The sequence below is a fragment of the Mastigoproctus giganteus genome, chromosome 1 (assembly GCF_048544385.1).
Source record: "Mastigoproctus giganteus isolate SK-2022 chromosome 1, ASM4854438v1, whole genome shotgun sequence".
NCBI classification, from domain to species: Eukaryota; Metazoa; Arthropoda; class Arachnida; order Uropygi; family Thelyphonidae; genus Mastigoproctus; species Mastigoproctus giganteus.
Genome location: NC_143575.1, coordinates 147,158,144 through 147,180,532, shown reverse-complemented (window position 1 = coordinate 147,180,532; position 22,389 = coordinate 147,158,144). Strand labels below are relative to the sequence as shown.

Genomic DNA, 22,389 nt, shown 5'->3' with positions numbered 1-22,389 from the left:
CATACCATATATTATTTACCTTCTTCTATTAACTGGAAATTCTACACATAATTTTGCTGATGATGCTAGCTGTTTGTGTACATCCTGCTGTGAACAAACAGCTAGAACTTTTCCAATAGCCACCACCAGTTCCTTAAAAACAGATACCTATAGAATTCTCTGATGAAAGTTAAAAAAAAAAAAAAAAACTTTGTTAACTCCAATCTATATAAACACCAGTCCTGTCTTATAAAAAAATCTTGTACTCCTGTACTTTTCTTCAGCAATGTTCAAATTTACTAGACAAGATGCAGAGTTAGGTGGGTCGGAAAACTGCTAGCTTGGGGAGATATAAGGATAATAGATTAACAATAGCCACTGGCAGAGGTAAAAGTGATTCTTGCACTGCTTCTATTAGAATGAGCAGAAGCCTGGAAAACAAGATGCAGATTAACTTTGTAATGCACACAATGATGTAAGTCAAAACATGAAGTCTGTGATAAACACTTGTGTTTCTAAAATAACTGATATGGAAGGCACTTGCTTATGATTCACATGTGCACTATGCAGTCTCATGTGTGTCCCAATTTTAATATTTGGTCATCTTATATTAGACTGTAGTCCTCCAGAGACTACCGTAAGATGCCCACAAGAAACTAGGAAAGGCCCTTGCCCTCCAGACTTTCATCTCCCCTCCTAACAGAGGTTTGGGACTCAAATCTACTGGACGGACTGTGATAAACAGCACTGGGCAGTTATACCAATGTCCTGAATCCAGTTCATCTGTTATTGAGATGGAGGTTGCATTCCATTAATGAAACCACAGACACCATCCCCCATATATTTATACATCATTAAGAAGCACTGGGAATCTGTGGAAGTGTGATGGATAATACAGTCCAACCCCTCTGTGAACTTCAGACAGACTCATAATTCACCTTCTGACAAATGATACCCTAGATAGCACCTCAGAATTGACCAATCTCTACAGAGGGAGCAGGAGGAGCCTCAGGAACTATCTATAATCATCTACCCCATGCCTCTCCACTTCAATGGTTGACCAAGATCATGAAAAAGGAGTTGGGGCAAGCATGGGCAGTTCACAGTGATTTCTAGAGGCTTACAGTCTAATATGATACAGACTATAATTAATATTATTTGTCACAACCTCCAATGGTAAATGGAGTAGCACAGCCTGCTGCCTCCCTCCAAAGAGCACCTCAAAATTGACTATTCTATATAGAGGAGATGGGGCTGGGGCCCTCGGGACAACTGATCCAGAAATAAATCCAGCTCAGAATCTATCTACGTTTATTAATTGCCTCCACTTTAACAGTGGCCAAGATCATGAAAAAAGGAGTTGGCATAGGCATAGACACCAAGTATGAGACTGTTTCATTTGTCCATCTCTTCCCCCCCCCCCCAAATGGAGTAGCATAGCCCATTGTCTCGGGCATCCTATCTGAAGAGAGGCAGACTTCCTGTATTTCCCATGTGATCTGCACATGGTTCATGCAACCAAGATTTTGCCTTCATATTTAGAACTGGGGTTACTATCTGCCCTTCCACAGCTGGTAGGCATCCCCTTGGAATTCTATAAAGTAAGAATTTTGTTTTTCCTGTTGAATGGTCAGGTCTAGCGGTACGTATCCTCATTTCTATTTTCTTCATGCTACATAAATTTTTTTATATGATTATAAAGAAATTATAGCAGTTGTAATAGTTTTATTGTTGATGTAATAGCTGGTGTAGTTTATGGATTAAAATCATTGTATAGCAAGATTTATTATTTGACCCAGCACCTTATGCTTATGTTTTAGGGTCCATGAACATCAGGAATGACACCACCACCACCACCACCACTACTACTTCAACTGCCATTTTGCACTAGTGCCCACAATACTGAGCTTACGTACAACTGCTGTACCATTCAATCCAAAGCTATGCAACTCACTGCAGATGGTCGACATACAGATGTTCCTGTTGTCTCTTGGACCTCTTTCACGATGTTTTAAGATTACATGCATCATGAGGTAATAATGCTACCAATTGTGGAGAAATACGCTTCCTCCGAGACATATTTAAATTTCAGGTCCAGGTTGTTGATGTATCAAATTAAAAATTCTTTGTATTATTCATTCTATAATAATTACATTAAAATAACCCCACCAATTTATTCTATTAAAACACAGCAATTATTATGTACGTATGTATATTTATATACCTAAAAAAACTCATTTTTAAAACAATATTTTATTTCATAATTTACTTAAAAATATCCTCTTTAATCTATTACAGCCTTATAAGGGAGGTTCCCAAAAAGTTAGGTTAAATAGAGTCCTCACAGAGACTATTTCATGTAACAGTTTAGTTCCTTATTAAAAATTCTCCCATGATTCTCTACATAGTTTTGTGTTTTCAACTATTTCTACTCCTGCGTTATAATATTTAAAATGCCTTTCACGCAATATATTTGCAACTTTAAGTTAATGAATATCCCAAAAGGCTGCTTTAAAGTAATGAACTTATCAAATCAATTTCTGCTTTTTAGCATCATTAAATTACTGCTCTGAGTAATCCACCAGGTTAGCAGTTTTCTAAACTTCTTATATATTAATCTTTTAAATATATATGAAAAAATGGAATGGCATTTTGTGTCACTGCAATGTTTTTATGATGATTTGTGTGGGTTTGGTGTTGGTATGGCAGTTTATGGGTGCAAGAGTCCTGATCATATATTCACCATGAAGAAAAACTTTAAGGATATGAATTTTAGTCACATAGATGAGAAGAGAATATCTCTCTCTCTCTCTCTCTCTCTCTCTCTCTCTCTCTCTCTCTCATGATGAAGTGGAGGCTCACTTGCTTCTATATAGAAAAAATGGACTGGAGATGCTCTGAAAGCTGCTGAGGCAATCCTGAAAATGCAATTTGAATAGTATTCAGCCTTATGAGGACACTTTTCTTGGTGGCCATAAACTGGAGCCATAATCTAAGCAGGACTCAATAAAAGAATGATAAAGTTTAAGAGAATGCATCTATCAGCAACCCATATTTAGGTTTTTTTAGGCAAAACGTTTGTAACTATTATAGATGATGCAAAGTTGAGATTCATATCAGGTATAAGCCCTAAAAACCTAAGAAGCAGTTCAGTTGCAGAGTCCACGTTCCAAATATGGCACTAATTTTTTTGACGGAAATGAACAGTGGTGGATTTCTGTTTAGAGAGATAATAACCATTGTGTGATGGATTAACCGATGACCCCCCACTTTCCCTCTTTTAAACATATTGTCTGATGCTCATTACCATGGGCACTAGTCAAGAATGCTTGCAGCTGGTAGGCTAGTTTAACATGCCATGATCACCTGTTGGATTGTACATTTCCCAAAAAAGTCAGTTGTATGTTTGTTGTAGACCACATTTGCACGTAATATTATGTTATTATAATTACAGAACATAATTTAATTAAATATTAAGTAAATAAATTAAAGAAATATGGATGACAAAAGAAAGATTTGTTTAATGAAAATTAAGTTGGAGGCTTTGAAAAGACTCAAAACAAAAATTAGAGATAAGTATGCACTGCATTATTGCTCTGGCTTATTCAAGAAAGATGATGTGGAACTCCAATAAGCAGACTCATAAAAGAAGCATTAGAGAAAAGGCCTTGGTCTTGCATCAAAAGATTGATGGTGCAGAAAGTTGTACAGCAGGTAAAACGTCATGATATTCATATTGAGTATTAGTGGGGAGAGATTATCCACTGGTCAAAAATTTATCAACAGAAAAAAAAAAAAAAAAAAGACTGGAACACAATATGGATGAAAACAGGTTTAAATTATAAGATGTTAGCTACAAAAATGATGACAACAAAAGCAGAGCCTTCAACATCAGGATACAAAAAATGAAAAGAGAGAATCAAATTTGCCTGCAGCAGTGCATCATCTGAAACTTATTGGTAAATCCACTTTTTGTTATTGATAAATCAACTAATCCTAGAGCTTTTAAAAATATAAAGTGTTCACAGAGCACTTTAGGGCTATAAGCCTCGGGTTGCAAAATGATGTGTAAGTTAGTGTAAGTGCATCACACAGCCAGCTACTACTAAGTAACTAGGAATTGGCATCATTAAGTACATAAAGTGTTCATCTTTACTGGTTTGTTACCACTCACAATCAGAATGGATGGACTCTGCATTATGGGATTTTTTCATGAAGTTGTACCTTCTATAAAAAGCTGTTCTCTTTCTGGATAATATTTCTTCACATCTAAATTGTGAGCAACTTAAATAAGGGGACGTAAAGGCAATGTTTTTATCACCAAATGTAACATTCTTGATCCAGTTTAATCTTGATTCTTGAAATGACATAGGTGAAAGTTTTTGAGTTCAGTTTTGTAAATAGAAATCATGAATAAAGGTCTTATAGAATCATTAAAAATTATCATCATCAAAATGTCTTTGATGATGATAATTTTTAATGATTGCTGCCTGGCTTCAAGTTACAGTATAGCATGAAACAAAATTCAAATTTCAACATTTCTAAATCCTAGAGAAAACTTTGGCCCAAGGCTGACAATGCTAATGAAATTCCTGAAACAACTGAAGATTTTAAATATTTGCAGCAAAAAGACGTACAACAATGGATTAAACAATGTTTTCCAACAAATTAGTGACAATTTCCAAAATTTTCTAAACATCTCTGAATGAAAAGGAGAGATTGTTCAGAGGATGATTTGACAAAGAGTTTGTATGAAGAATGCTGGAGGAGGTTCTTGTTTGTTCAAATCTGTTTGCAAACTCTTGTGGGGAGGGAGGGAGGGAGAGAGAGATCGAGTTTCATATTTGTCACTATGATGGAAGGAGCACTTTGGCTCTAATGGTGGATAGTAATTTAAGTCCACTGTTTTTCATCCAGTTTACTGACCCCACCACAAGAAGGCAGTTGTGCTATCAAGTGAGGTAGAAAGATAGTTATACACTGCAAGTAAAAACTGCTTGATCACAATCATTTTGCAGATAGTGTCTGTGTTTGGGGTTAAATGTTCTTTTTAAATAAATTTAATTAATCAAAATTAATTTAAATAAATTTTAAAATATTTGAATTTAATTAAATTAATTTTAATTAATTAAATGTATTAAATTTATTTTAAAATAAAAAAATATGTTAATCATTAAGATTTAGCAAAAATAACTTTTGTCTTATTCACAGATTTCAGGAAAATAAAGGCCAAGTAATACAATTAGTTTTATAACTTTAACACTTTTGCTGCTGGCATTTCTGACAACCTTTTTGACCTGGTATTGACTGAAAAGGGCAGAAACATTTTTGGACTTTCTTCACGCTATGACTGAATCAATCAGCCTCCAGTGAGGGCTGCTTGATTCCAATTTTTCTTCTGTCAAACTGAAGAAAAAGTTCTAAAAGTAGAGTTGGTTCCCCTCCAAGTTGATTAAAATCTGAAGTCACATATTTACATTCTGGAAGCAGCGAACACATTAATATGTTTGCTTCCACCTATATTTGAGAGAGTATATTCAATGTACAATAATTTTTCAGAATGTTGAGAAACAACATTCCAAAATTGTCAATATTCTGAAAATTTGAAAATGATTGAAAACTAAAAGTAGGGAATTCATAGTTTTTGAGCTGAGCTGTAATTCATAAAATGAGCTGTAAATCAGAAAAAAACCTCAAAATTTTATCAAAAGTTTATTTCATACACATAAACTAACCTCAACACAAACAAAAAGCAAATAAAACTGCATACCAAGCTATAAACAAAAACCTAGCACTGCTGCTAATATCACAGAATTCAATCAGTGTACAATTTTGCAGTTGTTAATTTTTAGTGCTTTTACTTTTACAGCACTCATGACACTTGAGAATGACCATCTATATGCATTACAACACAGCACTTGGGTACTTTTTGAATGCTTATATGTGAAATGGCATACGAGTGCCATTTGATACTTACTCTGAATCAGTAAATGTGTTAAAAAAGGTTAGATAATAAAGATGGTGTCACTCAAGACAGAAGCATAAACAAAGTTTAATGTAATTTAATGATAGTTATCAACCTCAACAATCTCTGTACCTAGCTGAATGGATTAACTCCAAAATCAGTGTTCAGCTTAACTCTGCTGAAAAACTGGATTCCCCCTTTTATCAGTAAGTTGCTTTTTGTGAGTTTTTCACTGCTTTCAAGCAATCCTAAAAAATCACAAGCATAAAATTGTTTCCTCCTAACCAAAAGCACAAAGTGGTTAGTTCTTATTTTCTTCCATTTTTCTGTTAATTATTCTTAACTGTGCTTGGTACAATATTAATTGGGCATAAATTTCGTTATATTTACAAATAAACAAATTTGTTATAGAAAAAAACAAAATAACATTAATTATATGTATAGGTGTACATTATGGTTAATGATAGGTGTACACTGTGTAACACTAAAAGCCATAATTAGTGCTAATTCTTTCAAATAACTTTTTTATAAACCGTTTTTTTAAAAATATTAATAAATCTTTTAGACAGACTAACGTAAAAAAACTCATCTTATTCTGATTACAGGATAATGGAGGAGTGAAATGGGAGTGTTTTTTTTTTTTTTTTTTTTTTTGGCTGATGCTGCATAAGCTTGCTTTCTTGTATCGTATACTAATACTAACAAGCTTATTTACACAGTAACACATCAGAATTTTGTTTTTTATTCCCAAATGAAAGGTTTATCAAGCAATAATAAAAGTTTAGACAAGCAATAATAAAAGTTTAGACAAGCAATAATAAAAGTTTTTCAAAGATAAATTGTAATTACTTAGTCAAAAACAAGTTTATTACTGTTATTTGGTGAAATAAAAAAAATGAAGTGATGGATACTGCTAAACTTACTCTGCTGATGATGAATACCCTGTCCTGTTATTCGCCACTGTGTGATAGTTCCAACTAAAACCATGAATGGCCATACACCAAGAATGAGCCAGGAAAACCAACATACATCTACAGATGATGTAACTCTTATTCTATCCCACACCCAGTGGACCATGATAAACTTTTCAATGAAGTAGTCTGCACTGGCTGCAATAACTGCTCCACCATAGATACTCGTTCCCAAAATAGTGCATCCTGAAATGAAATTATCCAAAAGTTTACATTGATGAGAAAACAGTGCTGCTATGTCAGACAACCTAGCTAGCACATTAACCTATTAAGATCATTGTATTGACTCTAAATATAATGCCCTACCAATTTACTATAGAATCCAGTGTTCTAATATCTTCATGCTGGTTGCTGTAAGCAAATGAAATAAGAAGATCTGCAGTGTCTCGGTGGAATCATTAAAGCCAAAGCAAGGGAAAGGAATGAAGGATCATTACAAGTAGCAACAAATTTCACCCATGTATTGACATAGATAGTGTCTACAGCAGGGATAGGCAACCTGCAGCTTGCAAGCCACATGCGGCTCTCTGAACATGTAACTGTGGCTCTTTAACTTTTAGCCCACATGCAGCACAATTTGAAATAGAGTTAGAGGACTTAAAATTCAAGGACATGTGGAGTGCAGAACTAAAATGCCTAAAAACTGAAATTGAGGATTTGGAGAGGCAAAAGGCTGCCCTTGCAATTCTGCACAAATGGATGGTGATAGATGAGTTGAAAATGCAAGACTAAATTGTGTTCAATGCTTACCGGACACGTATATAAATTTGAAAATATTTGCGTTTGGATCTCTCAGTTTTTGGTTTGGCATATTTCTGCGGACAAATATTTCCAAACATGAACTATATTAAAAATAAATCAAGAAACCATCTGAACAATGTGAGTCTCTCAGCATGTATAGGTGTACATTATGCTGACATTAAAGATGAAAATTACAGCATACTTGCCTGATGTTGAGAGATTCACTCAAGAAGTTCAGCAGCAAAAGTCACATTAATTCGTACCTAATTGGATGTTTATTACTTTTTTCAGTATTAATAAATAATATTTCAAAATTATATATTTTTTAATAAAACACCTTCCCGCTCTATTCCATTTCTTAACCCTCCCCTCCCCCAGCTTGAGTGAGGTGTGGCTCTTTGGATTCTCTCTCTTTTTTTTTAAATAAGATCAAAAATAGCTCTTCACTCAAAAAAGGTTGCCGACCCCTGATCTAGGGTCTTCAATCAGTGGCTATAAAAACTGTGGGATGAAACCATCAGTGAGAAGAATAGCCTTTGCCAAAAGAAGATACTTTTGGCAAAGGAGATTCAAGGCCTACCATGAATGCAAAAGTTGAAAGGCCATGTTGCACACAATCAGCAAACCCCAACAACACCAAATGACAAGAATCAATTTCAGCTAGGGGGGGGGACTTGGTAAAATTGGTCTATGCAGCCATATGGCAATTTGTAAGCCTCTTATGTGCAAATGGAAGAGACAAATCTGTTTGCAATAATATCATGAATGGCATAAATGGTCATCAGAACACTGATAGATGCACAAGGATGTGGATGAAGTTACAAAACAACAGATTCCAAATGCATCCTGCCCTTTGTGTAAGCAACTGTGGTAATGTTCTCACATGGAGATTTCTGTTGTTTTTATGATAAAGTACAGTCTGAAGGAACATTATTCTGTTCTTTCAGACTACTCATGCTTTATCATAATAATGAGAATATTTCAGAATAATGAGAACTGGAGGATCTATATGAATATTCTTGAAGATCAGCGTCATGGTCATCCCACAATGCTGAAGTTGTGTACCTAAACAATGGACTGTCCTAAGACAACAGTGCCGCATCACAAAGGGCACAGTATACAGGAATGATATGTAGCATCTGCCATGGCTACCAGATATGAATTTCATTAGGAATCTCTGGGAATATCTAAAATGATGCATTTGAGATGAGCCTCAGCAAATAAGAATGGAATATCATCACAAGGAACACATGTGCATCTACTTGAAGCCATGCAACACAGGAGTGCTGCCTGGCTTCAAGTTACATTCTCTAATATTTTATAGGGTATTGTATTAATGAACTTACAAGAAAATCCAGTTCAATGAATTCAAAAAAGTAAACTACAATGGAGAGTGCAAAAAAAAAAAAAAAAAAAAAGTTTTCAGGGATTTGAAAAAAGGAAAGTTAATTCAAAAGACTGACATACTAATTAACAAAAATTTAAAGAAATGGTCAGTCTTGTGACTGGATTTATTTCAACTGACTGCCCCCCCCCCCTTTTGAAAACCTATGCAAGAACTCAGGAAAAGATATATAGATCCATAGCAGAAGATATATATGTAGGCTGCTTAGAGGTAGGTGCCAGTTTAACTGTATTTAGAATGCAGAGATCATTGTAGTCAAATATGCACTATACAGTGTGACCATTGACTGTCATTAATATCAGTACTATAAAGGACTGTGCCATTAGTCTCCTAAGAGAAAGAAGGATGATGATAACTATTCAATAAGATCATTCAGTTCATTTTGGGAAATATCAATCCTAGGTGGTAAATAAATGGAGCAAACAGTTAAAATAAACCCTAATACAAGGCAGATGACTATTGACTCTAAGCTGGCCATAACAGGAATCTGTTTGAAGGAAGTATTGTTATCCATGAGGATTACTACCCCTCCATATATATACCCAATACCCATTCTATCCTTGCAAGTAATGGTGCAGTTTCAAAAAACTAGTCTTTAAATATATTTTTCTGCATGCTCAGACAACTGGGACATGCATGTGCAGGAGATTCTTGATGTCTTCCAAGTTCTGTCTGAATTCTATTGAATAAATTTAGCCATTATAAACTTAGCATAACCTGATAACATATATCTGAAACTTGATAGCTAATGTATAACGTAAAACTATATAGCCGAATATGTATTACTGCATTAGCTTGGTATAGTATTCTATAATCAAGTATGGTAAGTAAATTAATCAATTAAATTTATTAACCTTATTAATTTTCATTGTTAAATAATTAAATCATAATTGAAAATCATGCCTCAGACTAGAGCAGCAAAGCAATGTGCACAAAGTAGCGGGAGTGCTGTGGCTCGGGGAGTACAGAAGGTGGTGATTCTCCAACACATCAGAACCTAAAAAAATGTGCAACTTGAGAAATGTTTGCAGACCTCTCTGGAATGGGACATGATATTGTCAAGAGGGATGTCTATGTGTGTGTGCTCGATGCAAGGAGTGCAAAGAATACAGGTGCCAATTCAGCGTTGTTATGGGTCCAACTCAGTGTTGTTCAAGCTCTCATAAAGGGTCCTTTATTAGGGCTTGAAGAACAGGGTAGATGGCCTCGAAGGACTTAAATTGGGGGACCATCAAACACTCAGCTGCCCAAATCAATGCCAGAGCTTGAACTTGATCATCAGGCAACACAGCAACTACCTTCAGGGCAGAATGCGCTGGTCCCACAGGAGCTAGTGGTGACTCTATTGTCAGGGAAACAGGAAATATATTGTGATATAAAAGGATAGGTGGAATATAACCAGGGTATGTCTGCCAAGGCCAAAAGTTGATGACATTGTAGAACAGATATCTTTTAAGGGCAAAAAAGGCAATATTGTTGTACACGTTGCACTATTGACCTTAAGAGTAAGAGATCTGCAGATTTACTTAACAAGTACAGATAAATGATGAAAAAAAGTAACAAGTTAGGATTAAATTTGAAAGTGTCTGCAATTCTGCCCAGACACGATACAAGGGAGTACATGATGAGAGCCTTGTCAATCAATTCGGCCCTGGAGAGATTGTGCAAGGACAGAATTTTTCTCAGCATGGTCTGTGCTTGTTAACAGGAGAGATTGTTTCTATTGGGATGGGATACACTTAAATAGAAAGGGAGCCAGAATATTTGCTGATGCTACTGAGGCAGTGTCAGGTAGGTCAGAAAACTGCTAGCTTGGGGGGATTCACAAACATATAGAGTTGTCTGTGTTAACGGCAGCCAAAGGCAGAAGTGAAAGTGATTCTTGTACTGCTTCTATTGAAATCAGCAGCAGCCTAGAAAGCGAGGTTCTAGGTGTTTCAAGGGCTGCTGGGAGCCATCATGGAGCAAGTAAATACAGGGTTGTGTTAGGGGTAAGTAAGAGTAAGAACAAGTGCATGTACATCAATGCTAGGAGTATAGTAAATAAATTTGACGAATTTGAGGTGCTGGTAAAGACATCAAAGGCTGATGTTGTTGGGATATCAGAGACAGTGTCACAAGAGATAAGAAATGTAGAATGGAATTTGGGGGGTACAATGTGTACTGTTATTGTTGTTGTTATTGTTATTTGGTTTTTAGGAGCATTAGCAACTAGGGCCATATTGCTCCGGGATATGCGGTGGTCATTCCCTGACCTTTCCGCATCCTCCGTATTTGGTGGTGACGGGCTCGAACACCGGTCTAATCAAGAAGCGTGTGCTACGCACTGCTGCTCCTTCCCACCTGGCTACGGAGGCACCTTCACAATGTGTACAGGAAGGATAGACAGGATAGAACATGACGAGGGGTTATGCTGTTAGTTAAGATACACAAAATCTAAGGAAGGGCATCTAGTTGACATGGGTGGACAGTGCAGTGTTGAGTCAGTTTGGTGTGACATAAGCACTAGGAAAACCAAAATCAAGCGCTAGGAAAATCAAGTTGAGAGTAGGAGTGTATTTATAGGCCTAATGACTCTGATAAGCACAATGAACAACTGTACAGGGAAATAGAGTGGGAAAGTAAATCAGATTGTCGTATAATGGGGGATTTTAACTTCGCAGATATAGACTGGAACTTGGGGACTGGTCACTCACTAGCAATACTTTTGACAAGTTATTGGAAGATTGCTTTCAACAGCAGCATGTTAGAGAGGCAACCGGAGGGAGCAATATTCTTGATCTGATTAACAGCAGTGATTCTTCATGTATTAAGAATCTGCAGACACAGGAACCACAAGGTGGCTGTGATCACAGTGTACTGATGTGGCTCAGGGGAGAACTGAGGGGGGGGGCGTTTGTCCTCTGAATCACAGTCTATTGAAATGCACTGTTTGTTTGTTTGTTTGATGTTTGTGGAGCAATCAGGAACGGGACATGATATTGCCAAGGGGAAATGTCTTTGTGTGTAAGGAGTGCGAGGAAATCAGGCACCAACTCGGCATTGTTATGGGCTTATATGAGAGCTTGAAGGACAGGGTAGATGCCCTCGAAGGATTTAAATTGAGGGGCCCATCAAGCTCTCAGCTGCCCACATCAATGCCAGTGCTTGCACTTGAACATCACTGAACACAGCAATAGCCCCCAAGGCAGAATGTGTTGTCCCAAAGGGACTAGTTGTTGTGGGTAACTCTATTGTCAGGGAAACGGAGTAACATATTGTGCAAAAAGGACAGATGGAACAGGACCAGGGTATGTCTGTGAGGGGCAAAGGTTAATGACATTGTAGGGCAGATATCATCCTTCAAGGGCACAAAGGGTGATATTGTTGTACATGTTGGCACTAATGATATTAAGGGTAGGAGACTGGCAGAATAACTTAACAAGTACAAGACAATGCTGAAAAAAAGCCATGAGTTAGGAATGAATTTGAAAGTGTCTGCAATTCTGCCCAGACACGATAGGAGGGAGTATATGATGAGAGTCTTGTTGATCAATTTGGCCCTGGAGAGATTGTGCAAGGCTCAAGGGGCAGAATTTTTCTCAGCCTGGTCTGTGCTTATTAACAGGAGAGACTGCTTCTACAGGGATGGGATACACTTAAATAGAAAGGGTGCAACAATATTTGCTGATACTATCGAGGTAGAGTTAGGTGGGTCGGAAAACTGCAAGCTTGGGGGAAACACGGAATAATAGATTAACAGTAGCCGCTGGCACAGGTAAAAGTGATTATTGCACTACTTTGATTGAAAAGCAATTAAGCAGCAGCCTGAAAAGTAAGGCAATGGGAATTTCCAGGACTGCTGGGAGTCATAGTGGAACAAGTAAATACATGGGCTGTGTTAGGGTAACTAAGAGTAGAAACAGGTGCATGTATACTTGCATGTACACCAATGCTGGGAGTATAGTTAATAAAATTCGATGAGCTTGAAGTGCTAGTCGAGACATCAAAGGCAGATATTGTATGGATATCAGAGACATTGTAGCACACAGACATAAGCAATGCAGAACTGGAATTTGGGGAGTACAATGTGTACAGAAAGCATAGATAGGACAGGAAGGGAGGAGGGGTTATGCTGTTAAGTTAAGAAACACATAAAATCTAAGGAAGTGTATCCAATTGCTGTTGTGGATCAAAGCAATGTTGAGTCTGGTTGGTGTGACATAAGCACTTGGAAAGGAAAAATGAGAGTGGGTGTGTGTGTCATAGGCCTAATGAATCTGATGAGTACAATGAGCAATTGTGCAGAGAAATAGAGTGGGCCAGTAAATTAGAGTGTCTTATAATGGAAGATTTTATTTTTTCTGGATATTGACTGGAAATGTGTGGGTTGGTCAGTCACACACTAGCAAGGCTTTTGTGGATTTATTGGATGATTGTTTTCTACAGCAGCATGTTCGGGAGAAAACTAGAAGAAGTAATACTCTTGATCTGATTATCAGTTGTGATTCTTTATGCATCAAGAATCTGCAGACAGAGGAACCACTAGGTGGCAGTGATCACAGTGTGCTGAAGTGGGATTTACTCAAAGAGGTAACTACCATCAAGGGTAGAGGGAGGGGTTTTTGTTTTCGTAAAGGTGACTATGGTGGTCTGAGACAGTATTTAAATTCTATACGGTGGAACCAACTGATGATGTTACCAACAGCAAATTCAAAATGGGAAGCATTCAAAGAATTAATCTTGGATGCTACTAGGCTTTTCATACCAACAAAGAAATATTGTTCAAGATTTAGGCCTAAATGGATGTCAGATGAACTAATTAGACATGTGACAGAGAAGAAAAATGCATGGTATACATATAAATGAACATGTGACACAGAAGCCTATGATAGATATAACCTGGTCTGTAACAAGTTGCAAAGGAGGTTAGGCAGGCGAGGGCAGATTACGAGAAACCTTTGGCAAAGGATGCAAAGAAAATCAGCAAAGAGTTCTTTACTTATGTAAACTCCAGAAGGAAGGGGATGAATCAGATCGGTCCACTTGATATCGATGGTTCAACTGTTAATCCTGCTCAGGTAGCTAACAAACTAAACGAATATTTTGCATCGACATTCACACATGAGGAGTTATTCAGCGAGGGGAATGCGAGGTGTATTCAACTCTGGCAGTTGGCTAGATAATCTTGTAATAACTGAGAGTGAAGTGGAGGAGAAATCGTTGAAGATAAATGGTGGATGGAATCTATCCAGTTATATTAAAGGAGGCGGTAAAGGAAGTAAGCAAACCCTTAGCCACAATTATGAGAGCTTCCCTGGACTCAGGGGAGGTACATATGGACTGGAGACATGCAAATGTGACCCCAATCCACAAAGGAGGATCAAAAGGAGACACAGGTAATTAGAGACCTGTTAGTTTAACTTCTGTTCCAGGGAAATTAATGGAGGCACTGGTTAAAGAAGCATTGCAGGATCATTTAGACAAGACTTCAGTTATAGCTCAGACACAGCATGGGTTTGTTAAAGGGAAGCTCGTCTGACTAAACTGATCGGATACTATGATGTAGTCACAAAGGAACTGGATGCATTTTTTGCATCTTAGAAAAGCCTTTGATACTGTCGCACATGGAAGACTGCTGCACCAAATTGGAGCAGTGTGGCATTGGAGGAAATTGCTGCTAGGGATAAAGAGATGGTTGAATGGGAGAAGATAGAGAGTGGTAATCAATGGACACTGCTCTTCGTGGACTAATGTTGTCAGTGGTGTCCCTCGGGGTTCAGTGTTGGGTCCATTGTTGTTTTCTGTATTTATAAATGATATTGATGAAGGTATATCAGGCTTAATGTCCAAGTTTGCAGACGATACTAAGGTTGGCGGGATGGTTAATTGACCTAATGACAGTACACTGCTGCAACAGGATCTAGAAAAGTTGAGCAGATTGGCTGAGAAGTGGCAAATGAAGTTTAAAATTGACAAATGTAAAGTACTACATATGGAAATGCAGTAATCCCAGAGTAAAACATCAACTCTGTGGTACCACGCTGAAGGTAGTAGAGAATGAAAAGGATCTGGGGTTAATTGTGTAGGCAGATATGAAGTTTTCTGAGCAGTGCAGATGGTTTCCAAGAGTAGCTCATGGTGTCTTGTCAGTGATATACAGGAATTTTTCTAGCAGGGATAAGGAGATGATTATTCCCTTGTATATGGCAATGGTCAGGCCACACCTTAAATACTGTATACAGGTCTGGAGACCTCATTTCAAGAAGGATGTAGAGCTGCTGGAACGAGTACAGAGAAGGGCAACAAGATTAGTGAATGGAACAAAGGGGTGCTCTTATGAAGAAAGGCTTACGTTTTGCAAATTAGTGTTGGAGACTAGGCACCGGCAAGGTGATCTGATAGAGGTGTATAAAGCCTTGAATGGTTTGAGCATGCTCAATGCTGATGGGATTCTCCCTCTTGCTCAGAATAATCGCCCGAGAGGGCATAAATTCAAATTGAGGAAAGATGGTTGTAGGATAGATGTGCGGAAGTTTGCCTTTAGCCAGCGGGTGGTTGATTAATGGAACAATCTTCCATCTGTCGTAGAAGTTGATAGCTTAAATAGATTCAAGGCAAAATTTGACAAACATTGAGGGAGTGAATGGGTAAAATAAGGGGTTTTTTTTTTTTTTTTTTGGCTGATGCTGTATTAGCATTAGCAGAGGCATATGATGCAAGAACGCAAACTTATGCAGCATCAGCCAAAAAAAAAAAAAAAAAACCACTTCCATTTCGCCCTCCATTCGTTCGAAATACTTGTCCAGCTGAGCCTTAAATTTATTTAAGCTATCAACTTCCACAACAAGAGATGGAAGTCCGTTCCACCAACCAACTACCCGCTGGCTAAAAGCAAATTTCTGCACATCTATCCTACATCTGTCTTTCCTCAATCTGAATCTATGCCCTCTCAGGTGATTATTCTGAGCAAGAGGAGGAAGAATCCCACCCGCATTGAGCATGCTCAAACCATTCAAGGCTTTATACACCTCTATCAGGTCACCTCGCTGGTGCCTAGTCCCCAGACACTGTAATTTGCAAAACTTAAGCCTTTCTTCGAAAGAGTAACCCTTTGTTCCATTCACTAATCTTGTTGCCCTTCTCTGCACTCGTTCCAGCAGCTCTACTACATATGGAAGGCATATCCTTCTTGAAATGAGGCCTCCAGACCTGTATACAGTACTCAAGGTGTAGCCTGACCATTGCCTTATACAAGGAAATAATCACCTCCTTATCCCTGCTAGAAAAATTCCTGTCTTATCATTGACAAGACACCATTAGCTACTCTTGCAGCCCGTCTGCACTGCTCAGAGAACTTCATATCTGCATGCACAATAACCCCCAGGTCCTTTTCATTCTCTACCACTGTGAGTGTGGTAGAGAATGAAGTCAGTGTGGTACCACAGAGTTGATATTTTACTCTGGGACTACTGCTTCCCATATGTAGTACTTTACATTTGTCAATGTTAAACTTCATTTGCCACCTCTCAGCCCATCTGCTCAACTTTTCTAGATCCTGTTGCAGCAGTGTACTTTCATTAGTGTCATTAACAATCCTGCCAACCTTAGTATCATCTGCAAACTTGGACATTAAGCCTGATATACCTTCATCAATATCATTTATAAATACAGAAAACAACAATGGACCCAACACTGAACCCTGAGGGACTCCACTAACATTAGTTCACGAAGAGCAGTGTCCATTGATTACCACTCTCTCTCTCTCTCTCCCCTCCCCCTCAACCATCCCTTTATCCATAGCAGCAATTTGTTTCCAATGCGAAACTGCTCCAATTTGTGTAGCAGTCTTCCATGTGTAACAGTATCAAAAGTCTTTCTAAGATCCAAATATATAATATCAAAGTTATTCCCTGCATCCAGCTCTTTTGTGACTGCATCATAGTATCCAATCAAATTGGTTAGGCAAGACTTTCCCTTAACCGTATGCTGTGTCCGAGCTATAACTGAAGTCTTGTCTAGATGATCCTGTAGTGCTTCTATAACCAGGGCCTCCATTAATTTTCCTGGAACAGAAGTTAAACTCACAGATCTATAATAACTGAGATATATAAAAACTATATAAGCTTGCTTTCTTGTATCATGTGCCTTTGCTAATGCATGATTTCTTAAAGATATAACTACCTTCAGGGGTAAAGGGAAAGGGTTTTTGCCTTTATAAAGGTGACTACGGTGGTCTCACAGTTTTTTTAAATTCTATACAGAGCAACCAATTGATGTTTACCTACAGCAATTTCTAAATGGGAAGCATTCAGAGATGAATGCTTCCCATTTAGAAAGCTACTGGAAGCTACTGGACTTTTCATGTCAACTAAGAAATACCATTCAAGGTTTTAGCTTAAATGGATGTCACATGGCCTAATGAGACTCGTTGCAGAGATGAAAAATGCATGGGAAGCATATAAATTATCAGGAGACACAGAAGCCTATGGTAGATATACGATAGTCTGTAATCAAGTAACAAAGGACTTTAGGCAAGCAAAGGCAGATTACAAGAAATCTTTGGCGAACAATGCAAAGAAAAACAGTAAAGACTTCTTTACTTATGTAAACTCTAGAAGGAAGGGGATGAATCAGATTGGTCCACTTGACAACGACGGTTCAATTGTTGATGAACCTACTGAGTTAGCTGACAAACTGATTGAGTATTTTGTATCTACATTCACACATGAGGAGGTCTGTAGGGAAGGGGAAGCAAGAAGCTTATCAGACTGGCAGGGAGCTAAATGATTTTGTAATAACTGAGAGCAAAGTGGAGGAGAAATTATTGAAATTGAACATAAGAAAGGCACCTATGGTAGTTGGGATTTATCCAGTTATATTAAAGGAAGTAAGCAAACCCTTAGCCATAATTATGAAAGCTTCCTTGAACTCAGGGGAGGTCTCTATGGACTGGAGATGTGCAAATGTGTCCCCAAAGGAGATCAATGCGTGACACAAATAATTACAGACCTGTTTAACTTCTGTTCCGAGGAAATTAATGGAGGCATTGGTTAAAGAAGCACTGCAGGATCATCTATACAATACTTTGGTTATAGTTCGGACACAGCATGGGTTGTTAAGGGAAAGTCTTTGACTGACCAATTTGATTGGATACTATGATGTGGTCACAAAGGAACTGGGTGCAAAAAATAATTTTGATGTCATATACTTGGATTTTAGGAAAGCTGTTGATACTGTGGGACAGGGAAGACTTCTGTACAAATTGGAGCAGTATAGCATTAAGGGCAAGTTGCTACAATGGATAAAAGGATGGTTGAGCAAGTGTGAGAAGACAGAGTGGTTATCATTGGACACTGCTCTTCGTGGACTAATGTTATTAGTGGAGTCCCCCAGGGTTCAGTGTTGGGCCCATTGTTGTTTTCGGTATTTATGAATAATGTCTAAGTTTAGTATTTTGATTTTTATGAATAATGTATAAGTTTGCAGATTATACGAAGGTCGGCATTGTTGTTAATGACAGTCATGATAGTATGCTACCACCACAGAATTCAGAAAAGTTGAGCAGATGGGCTGAGAGGTGGCAACTGAAGTTTAACATTGACTAATGTAAAGTCAATGTGTAGTATCAACTGGGTGTACTACACTCAAGCTAGGGGAGAATGAAAAGAACCTGTGGATAATTGTGCAGTCAGATATGAAGTTTTCTGAGCAGTGCAGAGAGGCTGCAATTGTAGCTCATGGTGTCCTGTCAATGATATGCAGAAATTTTGCTAGCAGTGATGAAGGGTGATTGTTCCCTTCTATAAGGCAACATCTTGAGTATATACAGGTCTGGAGGCCTCATTTTAGAAAAGATGTAGAGCTGCTGGAAAGAGTACAGAGAACGAGACTGGTGAGCAGAACAAAGGGTTGCTGTTACCAAAAAAAGCATAAATTCTGCAAATTGCAGTTTCCGGAGACTAGGCACCTGTGAAGTGATCTAATTGAGGTGTATAAGGCCTTGAATGGTTTGTAGAAGCTCAATGCTGATGGGATGCTTCCTCTTGCTCAGATTATTCACCTGAGGGGACATAAATTCAAATTGAGGAAAGAGAATTGTAGAATAGACATGCGGAAATTTGCCTTTAGCCAGCAGGTGATAGAGAGTTGGAACAAACTTCCACTTGTTTTGGTGAAAGTTTGTCTAGTTCTGCCTTGAACCTATTTCAAGGCAGAACTAGACAAACTTTTGGAGTGACTGGATGGGTGAAATGGGATGCCCTGCCAACCTTTGTATCATCTGCAAACTTGGACATTAAGCCTGATATACCTTCATCAATATCATGGATAAATATACAAAACAACAGTGGACCCAACACCGAACCCGGTGGGACTCCACTAATAACATTATTCCACAAAGAGCAGCACCCATTGATTACCACCCTCTGTCTTCTCTCACTTAACGATCCCTTTTATTAATTGTAGAAACTTACCCTTAATACCATTCTGCTCCAACTTGTACAGTAGCCTTCCATGCGCAACAGTGTCAAAAGCTTTCCTGAAATCCAAGTATATGATATCAAAATTATTTTTTGCATCCAGTTCCTTTGTAACCATGTCGTAGTATCTAATCAAATTGGTCGGACAAGACCTCCCCTTAACAAATCCATGCTGTGTCTGATCTATTTCTGCAGTCTTGTCTAGATGACCCTACAATGTTTCTTTAACCAGTGACTCCATTATTTCCACCAGAACAGAAATTAAACTAACAGATCTATAATTATTTGTGTCACCTTTTGAACCCCTTTTGTGAATTGGGGATACATTTGCACATCTCCAGTCCATGGGGACCTACCCTGAATCTAAGCATGCTCTCATAATTATGACTAAGGGTTTGCTTACTTCCCTCACTGCCTCCTTCAATATAACTGGATAGATTCCATCCACCCCGGGTGCCTTTTTTATGTTTAACTTCAACAATTTCTCCTCCACTTTGCCCTCCATTATTAATCGTTTAGCTCCCTGCTAGTTTAGTAAACTTCTGTCCTTCCCTTCCTTACAGAATTCCTCATGTGTGAATGTAGATCCTTTGGTTTGGTTTGGTATAAAATTTTTCTGGCGAATTAGCAACAATGGCTGTTATGCACCAAGGCAGGGTATAAATAGATTCTGGTAGAATGTAGATGCAAAATGCTCATTCAGTTGGTCAGCTACCTGAGTAGGATCATCAAAAGTCTAACCATCAATATCAAGTGGACCAATCTGATTCATCACCTTCCTGCTAGAGCTTACATAAGTAAAGAAGCCTTTGTTGTTTTTCTTTGCATCCTTTGCCAAGGATTTCTCGTAATCAGCCTTCGCTAGCCTAACCTTCTTTGTGACTTAATTACAGACTAGCTTATATCTACCATAAGCTTCTGTGTCACCTGAAAACTGATATGCATCCCATGCATTTTTCTCTGACAGGAGCCTCATTATTTCATGTGACATCCATTTAGATCTAAACCTTGAACAGTATTTCTTAGTTGGTATGACTTCCTTGAAGGCTTCCCATTTAGAATTCACTGTTTTTAACATCATTAGTTGATCCCACTGTATGGAATTTAAAAACTGTCTGAGACTACTGTAGTCACCTTTACGAAAGCAAAAACCCTTCTCTTTACGCCTAATGGTAGTTACATCTTTAAGTAAATCCCACATTAGTACACTGTGACCACTGTCACCTAATGGTTCCTTTATCTTCAGATTCTTAATGCACAAATAATCCCTGCTGATAATCAGATCAAGAGTATTACTCCCTCTGGTTACCCCTCGAACATGTTGCTGTAGGAAACAATCCTCCAATAAATCCACAGAAGTCTTGCTAGCATGTGAGTCTAACCCACAAGCTCCAGTCAATATCTGGAAAATTAAAATCCCTCATTTTGAGACATTCTAATTTACTAGCCTACTCTATTTCTCTGCACAACTGTTTGTTGTACTCATCCGAGTCATTAGGCCTATAAAACACTCTTACCGTCATTTTCCCTTACCCAGTGCTCATGTCACACCAAACTGACTCAACACTGCACTGTCCACCAATGTCAACTGGATGCACTTCCTTTGATTTTGTTTCTTAACTAACAGCATAACCACTCCTCCTTTCTGTCTTATCTACCTGTCTATCCTTTCTGTACATATTGTACTCCCCAAATCCCAATTCCGCACTGCTTATATCTGTGTGACACCAAGTCTCTGATATCCCAATAATATCTGCCTTTGATGTCTTGACCAGCACTTCAAATTCATCAAATTTATTTACTATACTTCTAGCATTGGTGTACATGCACAAGTATACATGCACCTGTTCTTACCCTCAGTTACCCTAACACAGCCCATGTTTTGGATTTACTTGTTCCATCCTCCTTGGCTAGATCATGTCCTATTCCAGAAAGGTCTGCAAACATTTTACATCTCACACATTTTTTTAGATTGTGATGCATTGGAGGATCACCCCCCCCTTTGGTTCTCCCCTGAGCCACAGAACTCCTGATACTTTGTGCCCGTTGGTTTGCTGGTCTAGTCTGGGTCATGATTCTGTTTAAATACAATTTAATTAACAATGAAATTTAATAAGATTAATAAATTTTAATGATTAATTGATACCACTATACTAAGCTAACAGATTCCTAATACAATGCTACTATTACGCTATCTAGTTTTACATTATACTTTGCGCTATCAAGTTTGGGATCTACATTGCCCAGTGGTCAGGAGCGAGAGTGCATAGCACACGTTCCTTGAGTGGACCTGGGTTGAAGCCCGTGACTACTAAATACAATAAATAATTGTATTGACGATTTATTGTAAACTCTACTGACTTGGTTGTCATGCCGGAGTATAAACAGAAAAATTTATTGCGCTATTCTGTATCGATCTAATGTAGTATAACAATGGCCGCAAATTACGAACAGAGCAAATTACTCTACAGATACCAAGTATTAACTTTAAAAATCACTATCTAAATTCAAAATAAGTTATTAGCGTGAGTAGGACTATAAGCTATTTCTAGAAAATAAGTTAATATGACAATTAAGTCAATAAAATGGCTATATATTTATCAAAAACTTAACGTTTGCAGGAGCTACAAAATCTTTTCCAACAGAAAGGCCATACCCACATCCCCAGCATGTTAAGTCTGTGGGTGAAATGGCAACTTGCTTTTTGATTACCATGAAACTGTCCAAATTAATGTAGTACTCTCCTCTATCCCACTTCTGGTGCCATAACCTATGGTTTTTTTAGAGGAATAACATTTACAAAGTGTTATTTCTCTCAATACAAAAATAACATTTACTCCTGATTTAGATTCCAAATTTAAAATTCAG

General features: G+C 37.9%; 1 protein-coding gene across 2 annotated transcripts in view; it reads right to left on the bottom strand.

The window, feature by feature from the left end:
- Positions 1-22,389, bottom strand: part of LOC150091183 (transmembrane protein 198) — a 278,344-nt gene that overhangs the window by 94,874 nt on the left and 161,081 nt on the right. For both annotated transcript variants that reach the window (XM_090382651.1, XM_090382643.1), the window contains exon 6: positions 6,868-7,101. In XM_090382651.1, the coding sequence (XP_090238777.1) occupies positions 6,868-7,101 (234 nt within the window). The remainder of the gene's footprint in view (positions 1-6,867; positions 7,102-22,389) is intronic.